Source organism: Rissa tridactyla, unplaced genomic scaffold, assembly GCF_028500815.1.
Source record: "Rissa tridactyla isolate bRisTri1 unplaced genomic scaffold, bRisTri1.patW.cur.20221130 scaffold_775, whole genome shotgun sequence".
Taxonomy (NCBI): Eukaryota; Metazoa; Chordata; class Aves; order Charadriiformes; family Laridae; genus Rissa; species Rissa tridactyla.
In genome coordinates this window covers 1,767-15,277 of record NW_026529995.1, presented here as the reverse complement: position 1 = coordinate 15,277, position 13,511 = coordinate 1,767, and the positions used below count along the sequence as shown (strand labels likewise).

The 13,511-nt window shown below is 61.6% G+C and overlaps 1 protein-coding gene across 1 annotated transcript; it reads left to right on the top strand.

The window, feature by feature from the left end:
* The first annotated feature begins 305 nt into the window (after window positions 1–305).
* Window positions 306–13,158, top strand: LOC128903950 (phosphoenolpyruvate carboxykinase [GTP], mitochondrial-like). The gene is given in 9 exon segments (XM_054187828.1): window positions 306–378; window positions 2,117–2,323; window positions 3,674–3,861; window positions 4,952–5,114; window positions 6,560–6,778; window positions 6,862–6,999; window positions 7,093–7,188; window positions 12,598–12,692; window positions 12,694–13,158. Coding segments are annotated over 9 exon segments (1,524 nt in total). The 5' UTR covers window positions 306–320; the 3' UTR covers window positions 13,054–13,158.
* Window positions 13,159–13,511: the final 353 nt, after the last annotated feature.

Here is a 13,511-nt window from a genome sequence, read left to right as displayed (position 1 = left end):
CCCCCCCAAAAAAATTACACCCCCCCCTAGTCTTAAGGGGGGTTTTAGGGGGAAGGTTGGGGACCGCTACTGGGGGGGGGGTGTCCCCAACCTGGACACCTGGGTCCCGTGGGGGGGGTCCTATGGTGGTGGGGGGGGGTGGGGGTTGACCCCGTTGTGCGTGTGTGTGTCCGTCCCCCCCCCCCCAGCTGGCTGGCGCGGACGGACCCGCGGGACGTGGCGCGGGTGGAGAGCCGGACGGTGCTGGTGACGGAGCGGGAGCGGGACGCCGTCCCCCCCTGCGCCCCCCGGGGGGGGTCCCCCGGCAACTGGGCAACTGGATGAGCCCCCCCGAGCTGGAACGGGCCGTGCAGGAGCGCTTCCCCGGCTGCATGCAGGGTACGGGCCCCCCCTTTTTCCCCCACATTTCCCCCCTTTTTCCCCAAAAATTCCCCAATATTCACCTTTTGCCCCCCCATTTTTCACTAAAATTCGCCTTTCCCCCCATTTTCTGCTAAAATTCACCGTTTTTCCCCCATTTTTCTCCTTATTTCCCCCAATTCCGCCAATATTCCCCTTATTTCCTCTGATTTCCCTCAATATTCTCCCAGTTTTCCCCTTCTTTCACCCTATTTCCCCCCTTTTTCCCCAATATTCCCCTAATTTCCCCCCTTTTTCCCCAATATTCCCCTAATTTCCCCCCTTTTTCCCCCAATATTCCCCTAATTTCCCCCCTTTTTCCCCAATATTCCCCTAATTTCCCCCCTTTTCCCCCAATATTCCCCTAATTTCCCCCCTTTTCCCCCAATATTCCCCTTATTTCCCCCCCTTTCCCCCCAAATTTCCCCTGCCTTTTCCCCCCAAATTCCCCAATATTCCCCTCCCCCCCCATTTTTCACTAAAATTCGCCTTTCCCCCCCATTTTCTGCTAAAATTCGCCATTTTCCCGCCACTTCCCCCCCATTTTTGTCCTTATTTCCCCCAATTCCCCCAATATTCCCCTTATTTCCTCTGATTTGTCTCAACATTCTCCCAGTTTTCCCCTTCTTTCACCCAATTTCCCCTCATTTTTCCCCAATATTCCCCTTATTCCCCCCTTTTTTCCCCATATTCCCACAATTTTCCCCAATATTTCCCTTATTTCCCCTGGCTTTCCCCCAAGTTTCCCATTATTTCCACCAATTTTCTTAATTTTCCCTGAAATTCCCCTTATTTCCCCCGATTCCCCCCCCAAACACTTTTTATAACTTTCGGAAATGGATTTCGAAGGGATTTCTAAGAAATTGCTGGGAAACTTCTCGGAAACGCTAAAAATTTTCAAACCTTTCCAAAAAACTCTTAAAAATTTTCCAAAATTTCTATAGGTCTTTGGGAACTTTCTAAGAAATTGATGAAAAATTCTAAAGGATTTATAAGAAATTGATGAAAAATTCTTGGAAACGCTAAGAATTTCCAAAATCTTCGGAAAAACTCTCAAAAATCTTCCGGAATTTCCAGAGATCTTTGGAAACGTCGTAAGAAATTAATGAAAAATTCTTGGAAACGCTAAGAATTTCCAAAACTTTCCAAAACTTTCCAAAAAATTCTCCAAAGTCTTCCAAAATTTTCATAGATCTTTAGAAACGTTCTAAGAAATTGGTGAAAAATTCTAAGGGATTTATAAGAAATTGGTGAAAAATTCTAAGGGATTTATAAGAAATTGGTGAAAATTTCTTGGAAACGCTAAGGATTTCTAAAATCTTCCAAAAAATTCTCAAAAATCTTCCAAAATTTCCATAGATCTTTGGGAACGTTGTAAGAAATTGATGCGAAATTCTAAAGGGTTTATAAGAAGCCGATGAAAAATTTTGAAGGATTTGTGAGAAATGGATGAAAACTTTTAAAGCGCTTTTAAGGAATTGATGAAAATTTCTTGGGAACGCTAAGAATTCCCAAAACCTTCCAAAATTTTCATAGGTCTTTGGGAACGTTCAAAACTCTTTGTAAAAAATAAATAAAAAAGTGAAAAAATTTCAAAATTCTTCACATGCTTCCAAAATTTTAAAAAATTTGGGGAAAATTTTGAAAAATTTTAAAAAAAATTTTAAAAATTTTAAAAATTTTAAATTTTTTTGTGTGTGTGTCCCCCCCCCCGCAGGCCGGACGCTGTACGCGGTGCCCTTCAGCATGGGCCCCCTGGGCTCGCCGCTGGCCCGCGTGGGGCTGCAGCTGACGGACTCCCCCTACGTGGTGGCCTCCATGCGCATCATGACCCGCGTGGCCCCGCCCGCCCAGCTCCCCGCCCTCGCCCGCGGAGACTTCGTCCAATGCCTGCACTCCGTCGGGAGGCCCCTCCCCCTCACAGGTCAGACACACCCCCCCACCCCCGAGCCGCTCGCTAGCCACTAGCCCTGTGGCTACCTAACACACGCACCCCCTACAGCCCCCCAGTAGTCGCAGGATCCCTTAATTAGCGACCTCCAGAGCCCCTCGTTAGCCACGCAACTCCTTAACAACCACGTATACGTCCCCCTGAGGCGCTCGCTAGCCACTAGCCCTGTGGCTACCTAACGCACGCACCCCCCTACAGCCCCTCAGTAGCCGCAAGATCCCTTAATTAGCGACCTCCAGAGCCCCTCGTTAGCCACAGGACTCCTTAACGACCATGTATATGTTCCCCTGAGGCGCTCGCTAGCCACTAGCCCTGTGGCTACCTAACGCACGCACCCCCTACAGCCCCCCAGTAGCCACAGGATCCCTTAATTAGCGACCTCCAGAGCCCCTCGTTAGCCACAGGACTCCTTAACGACCATGTATATGTCCCCCTGAGGCGCTCACTAGCCACTAGCCCTGTGGCTACCTAACGCACGCACCCCCTACAGCCCCTCAGTAGCCGCAAGATCCCTTAATTAGCGACCTCCAGAGCCCCTCGTTAGCCACGCAACTCCTTAACAACCACGTATACGTCCCCCTGAGCTGCTCACTAGCCACTAGCCCTGTGGCTACCTAACGCACGCACCCACTACAGCCCCCCAGTAGCCGCAAGATCCCTTAATTAGCGACCTCCAGAGCCCCTCGTTAGCCACAGGATTCCTTAACGACCATGTATATGTCCCCCTGCGCCGCTCACTAGCCACTAGCCCTGTGGCTACCTAACGCACGCGCCCCCTACAGCCCCTCAGTAGCCGCAAGATCCCTTAATTAGTGACCTCCAGAGCCCCTCGTTAGCCACAGGATTCCTTAACGACCATGTATATGTCCCCCTGCGCCGCTCACTAGCCACTAGCCCTGTGGCTACCTAACGCACGCACCCCCTACAGCCCCTCAGTAGCCGCAAGATCCCTTAATTAGCGACCTCCAGAGCCCCTCGTTAGCCATAGGACTCCTTAACGACCATGTATATGTCCCCCTGAGGCGCTCGCTAGCCACTAGCCCTGTGGCTACCTAACGCACGCGCCCCCTACAGCCCCTCAGTAGCCGCAAGATCCCTTAATTAGCGACCTCCAGAGCCCCTCGTTAGCCACAGGACTCCTTAACGACCATGTATATGTCCCCCTGAGCCGCTTTCTAGCCACTAGCCCTGTGGCTACCTAACGAATGTGTCCCCCAGAGCCCCTCGTTAGCCTCAAGCCCCCCTTAAGGAGCGTTTCCCCCCTCCCACAGCCCCTCGTTAGCCACTCCACCCCTTAATTAGCCTCTCCCCCCCCCCGCCCAGAGCCCCTCGTTAGCCAGTGGCCCTGCGACCCGGCCCGCACGTTGATAGCCCACGTCCCCGACCAGCGCCGCATCATCTCCTTCGGCAGCGGCTACGGGGGCAACTCCCTGCTGGGCAAGAAGTGCTTCGCCCTGCGCATCGCCTCCCGCCTGGCCCGCGACGAGGGCTGGCTGGCCGAGCACATGCTGGTGGGCCACCAAGGCGGAGGGCCCGGTGGCCACCCCGCTTTTTTTTGGGGGGGGACGGGGGGTGTCAAAACGGGGCTTTTTGGGGGGTTCTTGAGGGTTCTCGAAGGGTTTGGGGGATCTTGGGGGCTTCTCGAAGGGTCTTGACAGTTCTTGGGGGGTTCTCGAAGGGTTTGAGCAATCTTGGGGGGGTTCCTGAAGGGTCTTGATGCTTCTTGGGGGGGATCTGGGGGGGTTCTCGAAGGGTCTTGGTGGATCTTGGGGGGGTTCTGGAAGGGTCTTGGTGGATCTTGGGGGGGTTCTTGAAGGATCTTGATGGTCCTTGAAGGGTTTGGGGGATCTTGGGGGGGTTCTCGAAGGGTCTTGATGCTTCTTGGGGGGGTTCTCGAAGGGTCTTGGTGGATCTTGGGGGGTTCTCGAAGGGTCTTGGTGGATCTTGGGGGGTTCTCGAAGGGTTTGAGGGATCTTGGGGGGGTTCTTGAAGGGTTTGGGGGATCTTGGGGGGGGTTCTTGAAGGGTCTTGATGCTTCTTGCGGGGGTTCTTGAAGGGTCTTGGTGGATCTTGGGGGGTTCTCGAAGGGTCTTGGTGGATCTTGGGGGGTTCTCGAAGGGTCTTGGTGGATCTTGGGGGGATTCTCGCAGGGTTTGAGGGATCTTGGGGGGGTTCTTGAAGGGTCTTGATGGTCCTTGAAGGGTTTGGGGGATCTTGGGGGGGTTCTCGAAGGGTCTTGGTGGATCTTGGGGGGTTCTTGAAGGGTTTGAGGGATCTTGGGGGGGTTCTCGAAGGGTCTTGATGGATCTTGGGGGGTTCTCGAAGGGTCTTGGTGGATCTTGGGGGGTTCCCGAAGGGTTTGAGGGATCATGGGGGGGTTCCCGAAGGGTCTTGGTGGATCTTGGGGGGTTCTTGAAGGGTTTGGGGGGGTCTTGGGACATCTTGAGAGTTTCTTGAAGGTTTGTAGGGGGTTCTTGAAGGGTTCTCCTGCCCTCGATGTCCCCAGTGGCCCCCGTCCCTGGTGGCCCCCAGACCTTTGGCTTCCCCGGCCCCGCGGTGTCCGCCAGCCCCTCGACCCCCACCTTGTCCCCTGCCCCACAGATCCTGGGGGTGACGGACCCGGCGGGGACCAAGCGCTACGTGGCGGCCGCCTTCCCCAGCGCCTGCGGCAAGACCAACCTGGCCATGATGACCCCGGCCCTGCCCGGCTGGCGCGTCGAGTGCGTGGGCGATGACATCGCCTGGATGAAGTTCGACGCCGAAGGTGACACCCCGGGGAGGGGACGCGGGTGGGGTGGCCCCAGACCCCAGGGGGCCTTCGGTCTTCGGGGGTTCTCCTAGCCTTGATGGCCCCAGGACACTTGGGTTCTCCTGGCCGCGGTGGTCCCAGTGTCCTGTGATCATGGTGGCCCCAGGACGCTTGGGTTCTCCTGCCCTTGGTGGCCCCAGGACACTTGGGTTCTCCTGGCCTTGGTGGCCCATGTCTGTGGTGGCCCCAGGACGCTTGGGTTCTCCTGCCCTTGGTGGCCCATGTCTGTGGTGGCCCCAAGACCTTTGGGTTCTCCTGGCCTTGATGGCCCCAGGACACTTGGGTTCTCCTGGCCGTGGTGGTCCCAGTGTCCCATGATCATGGTGGCCCCAGGACGCTTGGGTTCTCCTTCCCTTGGTGGCCCCAGGACGCTTGGGTTCTCCTGGCCGTGGTGGTCCCAGTGTCCCATGATCATGGTGGCCGCAGGACTCTTGGGTTCTCCTGCCCTTGGTGGCCCCAGGACACTTGGGTTCTCCTGGTCGTGGTGGTCCCAGTGTCCCATGATCATGGTGGCCCCAGGACACTTGGGTTCTCCTTCCCTTGGTGGCCCCAGGACGCTTGGGTTCTCCTGGCCGTGGTGGTCTCAGTGTCCCATGCTCATGGTGGCCGCAGGACTCTTGGGTTTTCCTGCCCTTGGTGGCCCCAGGACACTTGGGTTCTCCTGACCGTGGTGGTCCCAGTGTCCCATGCTCATGGTGGCCGCAGGACTCTTGGGTTTTCCTGCCCTTGGTGGCCCCAGGACACTTGGGTTCTCCTGGTCGTGGTGGTCCCAGTGTCCCATGATCATGGTGGCCCCAGGACGCTTGGGTTCTCCTGGTCGTGGTGGTCCCAGTGTCCCATGATCATGGTGGCCCCAGGATGCTTGGGTTCTCCTGCCTTTGGTGGCCCCAGGACACTTAGGTTCTCCTGGCCTTGGTGGCCCATGTCTGTGGTGGCCCCAAGGCCTTTGGGTTCTCCTTCCCTTGGTGGCCCCAGGACACTTGGGTTCTCCTGACCGTGGTGGTCCCAGTTTCCCATGGTCATGGTGGCCCCAGGACACTTGGGTTCTCCTGGTCGTGGTGGTCCCAGTGTCCCATGATCATGGTGGCCACAGGACGCTTGGGTTCTCCTGGTCGTGGTGGTCCCAGTGTCCCATGATCATGGTGGCCCCAGGACACTTGGGTTCTCCTTCCCTTGGTGGCCCCAGGACGCTTGGGTTCTCCTGGCCTTGGTGGCCCATGTCTGTGGTGGCCCCAAGACCTTTGGGTTCTCCTTCCCTTGGTGGCCCCAGGAGACTTGGGTTCTCCTGACCGTGGTGGCCCCGGTGTCCCACGTCCCTGGTGGCCCCGGGCCCCCTGTCTTCTCCAACCCTTGTTGTCCCCAAGCCCCTTGACCCCCCCGGGCCGGGGTGTCCCCCGCAGGTCGCCTTCGCGCCATCAACCCCGAGAGCGGCTTCTTCGGGGTGGCCCCGGGGACGTCCCACCGCACCAACCCCAACGCCATGGCCACCATCCGGAGCAACACCATCTTCACCAACGTGGGCCAGACCAGCGACGGCGGCGTCTACTGGGAGGGCATCGACCAAGCCCCGCCCCCCGGCACCACCTTCACCTCCTGGTTGGGCCAACCCTGGAAGCCCGGTGAGACCCTCCCCGCCCCACGGCGCGTTCTGCCCCACGGCCCGCCCCACGGCCGGCTCCTCCTCATCTCCTCCGTCTTCCAGGTGACCCCCAACCTTGCGCCCATCCCAACTCCCGCTTCTGCGCCCCGGCCAAGCAGTGTCCCATCATGGACCCCAAGTGGGAGGACCCCGAGGGGGTCCCCATCGACGCCATCATTTTTGGGGGGCGACGACCCGAAGGTGAGACCCCGCCCCCTTTCCGGACCCATAAGTTCCCTCGGTGGTGGCCCGCGGTTGACGTCGTTGTCGTCGTTGTCTTCTCCTGCCGGCCAGGCGTCCCCCTGGTCTACGAGGCCTTCAACTGGCGCCACGGGGTCTTCGTGGGCAGCGCCATGAGGAGCGAGGCCACCGCCGCCGCCGAGCACACGGGTGAGTGGCCCCCGGGGCCACCGCCGCCCCGCCCCCGCTTGCCCGGCACCGGTGGCCGCCGTCGCCCCCCCCAGGCTCGGCCACGGGTGACCCGGTGGCCACCTCTTCGCTCCTCTCGGGGGGAAGCTTGGGGGGCACCAGGCCCATAACCACGTCCCACCAGCCCCATAACTACGTCCCATAACCACGTCCCACCACCGCACCAGCCCCATAACCACGGCCCACCACCCCATAACCACGGCCCACCACCCCACCAGCCCCATAACTACATCCCCCCACCCCATAACTATGTCCCCCTGCCCCATAACCACCTCTCCCCACCCCACCACCCCCATAACCACGTCCCCACCACCCCCATAACCACGTCCCCACCAACCCCATAACCACGTCCCCACCAACCCCATAACCACCTCCCACCACCCCATAACCACATCCCTCCACCCCGCCAGCCCCATAACCACGTCCCCCCAGCCCCATAACCATGTCCCACCGCCCCCCCCCAGCCCCATAACCACGTCCCCACAGCCCCATAACCACGTCCCACCGCCCCCACCAGCCCCATAACCACGTCCCCCGAGCCCCATAACCACGTCCCCCCGCCCCGCCAGCCCCATAACTACGTCCCGCCACCCCGCCAGCCCCATAAGTACGTCTCACCATCCCCATAACTATGTCCCCCCACCCCATAACCACCTCTCCCCACCCCACCAGCCCCATAACTACCTCCCACCACCCCATAACCACATCCTTCCACCCCCCCCAGCCCCATAACCATGTCCCCCTGCCCTGCCAGCCCCATAACCACGTCCCCCCACCCCCCACCCCATAACTACGTCCCCCCACCCCATAACCACCTCTCCCCACTGCACCAGCCCCATAACCACGTCCCACCACCCCATAACCACATCCCTCCACCCCCCCAGCCCCATAACCACGTCCCCCTGCCCTGCCAGCCCCATAACTACGTCCCCCCACCCCATAACTACGTCCCCCCACCCCACCAGCCCCATAACTACCTCCCACCACCCCATAACCACATCCTTCCACCCCCCCAGCCCCATAACCATGTCCCCCAGCCCCATAACCACGTCCCCCCACCCCCCCACCCCATAACTACGTCCCCCCACCCCATAACTACGTCCCACCACCCCATAACTACGTCCCACCACCCCATAACCACCTCTCCCCACCCCACCAGCCCCATAACTACGTCCCACCACCCCATAACCACGTCCCCACCACCCCACCAACCCCATAACCACGTCCCACCACCCCATAACCACCTCCCACCACCCCATAACCACATCCCTCCACCCCGCCAGCCCCATAACCACGTCCCCCCAGCCCCATAACCATGTCCCACCGCCCCCCCCAGCCCCATAACCATGTCCCACCGCCCCCCCCAGCCCCATAACCACGTCCCCACAGCCCCCACCAGCCCCATAACCACGTCCCCCGAGCCCCATAACCACGTCCCCCCGCCCCGCCAGCCCCATAAGTACGTCTCACCATCCCCATAACTATGTCCCCCCACCCCATAACCACCTCTCCCCACCCCACCAGCCCCATAACTACCTCCCACCACCCCATAACCACATCCTTCCACCCCCCCCAGCCCCATAACCATGTCCCCCAGCCCCATAACCATGTCCCCCTGCCCTGCCAGCCCCATAACCACGTCCCCCCACCCCCCACCCCATAACTACGTCCCCCCACCCCATAACCACCTCTCCCCACTGCACCAGCCCCATAACCATGTCCCACCACCCCATAACCACATCCCTCCACCCCACCAACCCCATAACCACGTCCCCCTGCCCTGCCAGCCCCATAACTACGTCCCCCCACCCCATAACTATGTCCCCCCACCCCACCAGCCCCATAACTACCTCCCACCACCCCATAACCACATCCCTCCACCCCCCCAGCCCCATAACCACGTCCCCCTGCCCTGCCAGCCCCATAACTATGTCCCCCCACCCCATAACTATGTCCCCCCACCCCACCAGCCCCATAACTACCTCCCACCACCCCATAACCACATCCTTCCACCCCCCCAGCCCCATAACCATGTCCCCCAGCCCCATAACCACGTCCCCCCCACCCCCCCACCCCATAACTACGTCCCCCCACCCCATAACCACCTCTCCCCACCCCACCAGCCCCATAACTACGTCCCACCACCCCATAACCACGTCCTCCCACCTGCCAGCCCCCTAACCACGTCCCCCCAGCCCCCTAACCACGTCCCGCCAGCCCCATAAGTACGTCTCACCATCCCCATAACCACGTCCCCCCCACCCCACCAGCCCCATAACTACGTCCCGCCAGCCCCATAACCACGTCCTCCCACCTGCCAGCCCCCTAACCACGTCCCCCCAGCCCCATAACCACGTCCCACTGTCCCCCCAGCCCCATAACCACGTCCCGCCAGCCCCATAACCACGTCCCCCCAGCCCCCTAACCACGTCCCCCCAGCCCCATAACCACGTCCCACTGTCCCCCCAGCCCCATAACCACGTCCCGCCAGCCCCATAAGTACGTCTCACCAGCCCCATAACCACGTCCCCCCAGCCCATAACCACGTCCCCATGTCCCCCCAGCCCCATAACCACGTCCCCACGTCCCCCCACCCCATAACTACGTCCCCCCACCGCACCAGCCCCATAACCACGTCCCACCACCCCATAACCACATCCCTCCACCCCACCAACCCCATAACTACCTCCCACCACCCCATAACCACATCCCCCCACCCCCCCAGCCCCATAACCACGTCCCGCCAGCCCCATAACCACGTTCCCCCAGCCCCATAACCACGTCCCACCAGCCCCATGACTACTTCCCCCAGCCCCATAACCACGTCCCACCAGCCCCATGACTACTTCCCCCCGCCCCCACAGCCCCATAACCATGTCCCACCACCCTACCACCCCCATAACTATGTCCCCCCACCCCCATAACCACCTCTCCCCACCCCACCAGCCCCATAACTACGTCCCCCCACCCCATAACCACGTCCCCCCCACCCCACCAGCCCCATAACTACGTCCCACCACCCCATAACCACGTCCCCCCCACCCCACCACCCCATAACTACGTCCCACCACCCCATAACCACGTCCTCCCACCTGCCAGCCCCCTAACCATGTCCCCCCAGCCCCCAACCACGTCCCACTGTCCCCCCAGCCCCATAACCACGTCCCGCCAGCCCCATAAGTACGTCCCCCCATCCCCATAACCACGTCCCCCCAGCCCATAACCACGTCCCCCCAGCCCATAACCACCTCTCCCCACCCCACCAGCCCCATAACCACATCCCACCACCCCATAACCACGTCCCCCCAGCCCCATAACCACGTCCCCCTGCCCTGCCAGCCCCATAACTATGTCCCCCCACCCCGTAACTACGTCCCCCCGCCCCACCAGCCCCATAACTACGTCCCACCACCCCATAACCACGTCCTCCCACCTGCCAGCCCCCTAACCATGTCCCCCCAGCCCCCTAACCATGTCCCACTGTCCCCCCAGCCCCATAACCACGTCCCGCCAGCCCCATAACCACGTCCTCCCACCTGCCAGCCCCCTAACCATGTCCCCCCAGCCCCATAACCACGTCCCACTGTCCCCCCAGCCCCATAACCACGTCCCGCCAGCCCCATAAGTACGTCTCACCATCCCCATAACCACGTCCCGCCAGCCCATAACCACGTCCCCCCACCCCCCCGGCCCCATAACCACGTCCCACCACCCCATAACCACCTCTCCCCACCCCACCAGCCCCATAACCACATCCCACCACCCCATAACCACGTCCCCCCAGCCCCATAACCACGTCCCCCTGCCCTGCCAGCCCCATAACTATGTCCCCCCACTCCGTAACTACGTCCCCCCACCCCACCAGCCCTATAACTACGTCCCACCACCCCCTAACCACGTCCCCCCAGCCCCATAACCACGTCCTCCCACCTGCCAGCCCCCTAACCATGTCCTGCCAGCCCCATAACCACGTCCTCCCACCTGCCAGCCCCATAACCACGTCCTCCCACCTGCCAGCCCCATAACCATGTCCCCCCAGCCCCATAACCACGTCCCACTGTCCCCCCAGCCCCCTAACCATGTCCCCCCAGCCCCCTAACCATGTCCCCCCAGCCCCATAACCACATCCCACTGTCCCCCCAGCCCCATAACCACGTCCCGCCAGCCCCATAAGTACGTCTCACCAGCCCCATAACCACGTCCCCCCACCCCCCCGGCCCCATAACCACGTCCCACCACCCCATAACCACCTCTCCCCACCCCACCAGCCCCATAACCACGTCCCCCCAGCCCCATAACCACGTCCCCCTGCCCTGCCAGCCCCATAACTAGTCCCACCACCCCATAACCATGTCCCCCCAAGCCCCATAACCATGTCCTCCCACCCACCAGCCCCCTAACCATGTCCCCCCAGCCCCCTAACCACGTCCCACTGTCCCCCCAGCCCCATAACCACGTCCTGCCAGCCCCATAACCACGTCCTCCCACCTGCCAGCCCCCTAACCACGTCCCCCCAGCCCCATAACCACGTCCCGCCAGCCCCATAAGTACGTCCCCCCAGCCCATAACCACGTCCCACTGTCCCCCCAGCCCCATAACCACGTCCCACTGTCCCCCCAGCCCCATAACCACGTCCCACTGTCCCCCCAGCCCCATAACCACGTCCCACTGTCCCCCCAGCCCCATAACCACGTCCCGCCAGCCCCATAAGTACGTCTCACCAGCCCCATAACCACGTCCCCCCAGCCCATAACCACGTCCCCCCGCCCCCCCGGCCCCATAACCACGTCCCACCACCCCATAACCACCTCTCCCCACCCCACCAGCCCCATAACCACATCCCACCACCCCATAACCACGTCCCCCCAGCCCCATAACCACGTCCCCCTGCCCTGCCAGCCCCATAACTATGTTCCCCCACCCCATAACTACGTCCCCCCACCCCACCAGCCCTATAACTACGTCCCACCACCCCCTAACCACGTCCCCCCAGCCCCATAACCACGTCCTCCCACCTGCCAGCCCCCTAACCATGTCCTGCCAGCCCCATAACCACGTCCTCCCACCTGCCAGCCCCATAACCACGTCCTCCCACTTGCCAGCCCCCTAACCATGTCCCCCCAGCCCCATAACCACGTCCCACTGTCCCCCCAGCCCCCTAACCATGTCCCCCCAGCCCCATAACCACGTCCCACTGTCCCCCCAGCCCCATAAGTACGTCCCGCCAGCCCCATAAGTACGTCTCACCAGCCCCATAACCACGTCCCCCCAGCCCCATAACCACGTCCCCCCGCCCCACACCCCCCCTCCCACCCCTGCCCCCCGGCGCCGCCCCACAGCCCCCTCCCTCTGCCCCCCGCCCCCCCCCAGGCCGCCGCCTGCTGCACGACCCCTTCGCCATGCGTCCCTTCTTCGGCTACAACGCGGGCCGGTACCTGGCCCACTGGCTGGCCATGGGGGAGCGGGGGGGGGGCGCGCCTGCCCCCCATCTTCCACGTCAACTGGTTCCTGCGCGACGCCGCCGGCGCCTTCCTCTGGCCGGGCTTCGGCCACAACGCCCGCGTGCTGGCCTGGATCTGCCGCCGGGTGGCCGGGGAGGAGAGCGCCCGGGAGACCCCCGTGGGGCTGGTGCCCAAGGAGGGGGCCCTGGACCTGGGGGGGCTCCCGGGGGTCTCCTACGGCAACCTCTTCGCCGTCGGCCGGCCCTTCTGGGAGCGGGAGGCGCGGGAGCTGAGGGGCTACTTCCAGGAGCACTTCGGCGAGGACCTGCCCCGGGAGGTCATGGGCGAGCTGGAGGCCCTGGAGCAGCGTCTCCGCAAGATGTGAGCGGCCGCCGGCCACCGCGGGCTGGTGGCCACCAGCGTTGGCTGACCATGGGGTGGTGGCCACCAGCGTTGGTTGACCATCGTGGGTTCATGGCCACCAGCGCTGGTTGATCATGGGGTGGTGGCCACCAGCGCTGCTTGACCATGGGGTGGTGGCCACCAGCGTTGGTTGACCATCGTGGGTTCATGGCCACCAGCGTTGGTTGATCATGGGGTGGTGGCCACCAGCGCTGCTTGACCATGGGGTGGTGGCCACCAGCGTTGGTTGACCATCGTGGGTTCATGGCCACCAGCGCTGGTTGACCATGGGGTGGTGGCCACCAGCTTCAGTTGACCGTCATGGATTCATGGCCACCAGCGTTGGTTGATCATGGGGTGGTGGCCACCAGCTTCAGTTGACCGTCATGGATTCATGACCACCAGCATTGGTTGATCATGGGGTGGTGGCCACCAGCTTCA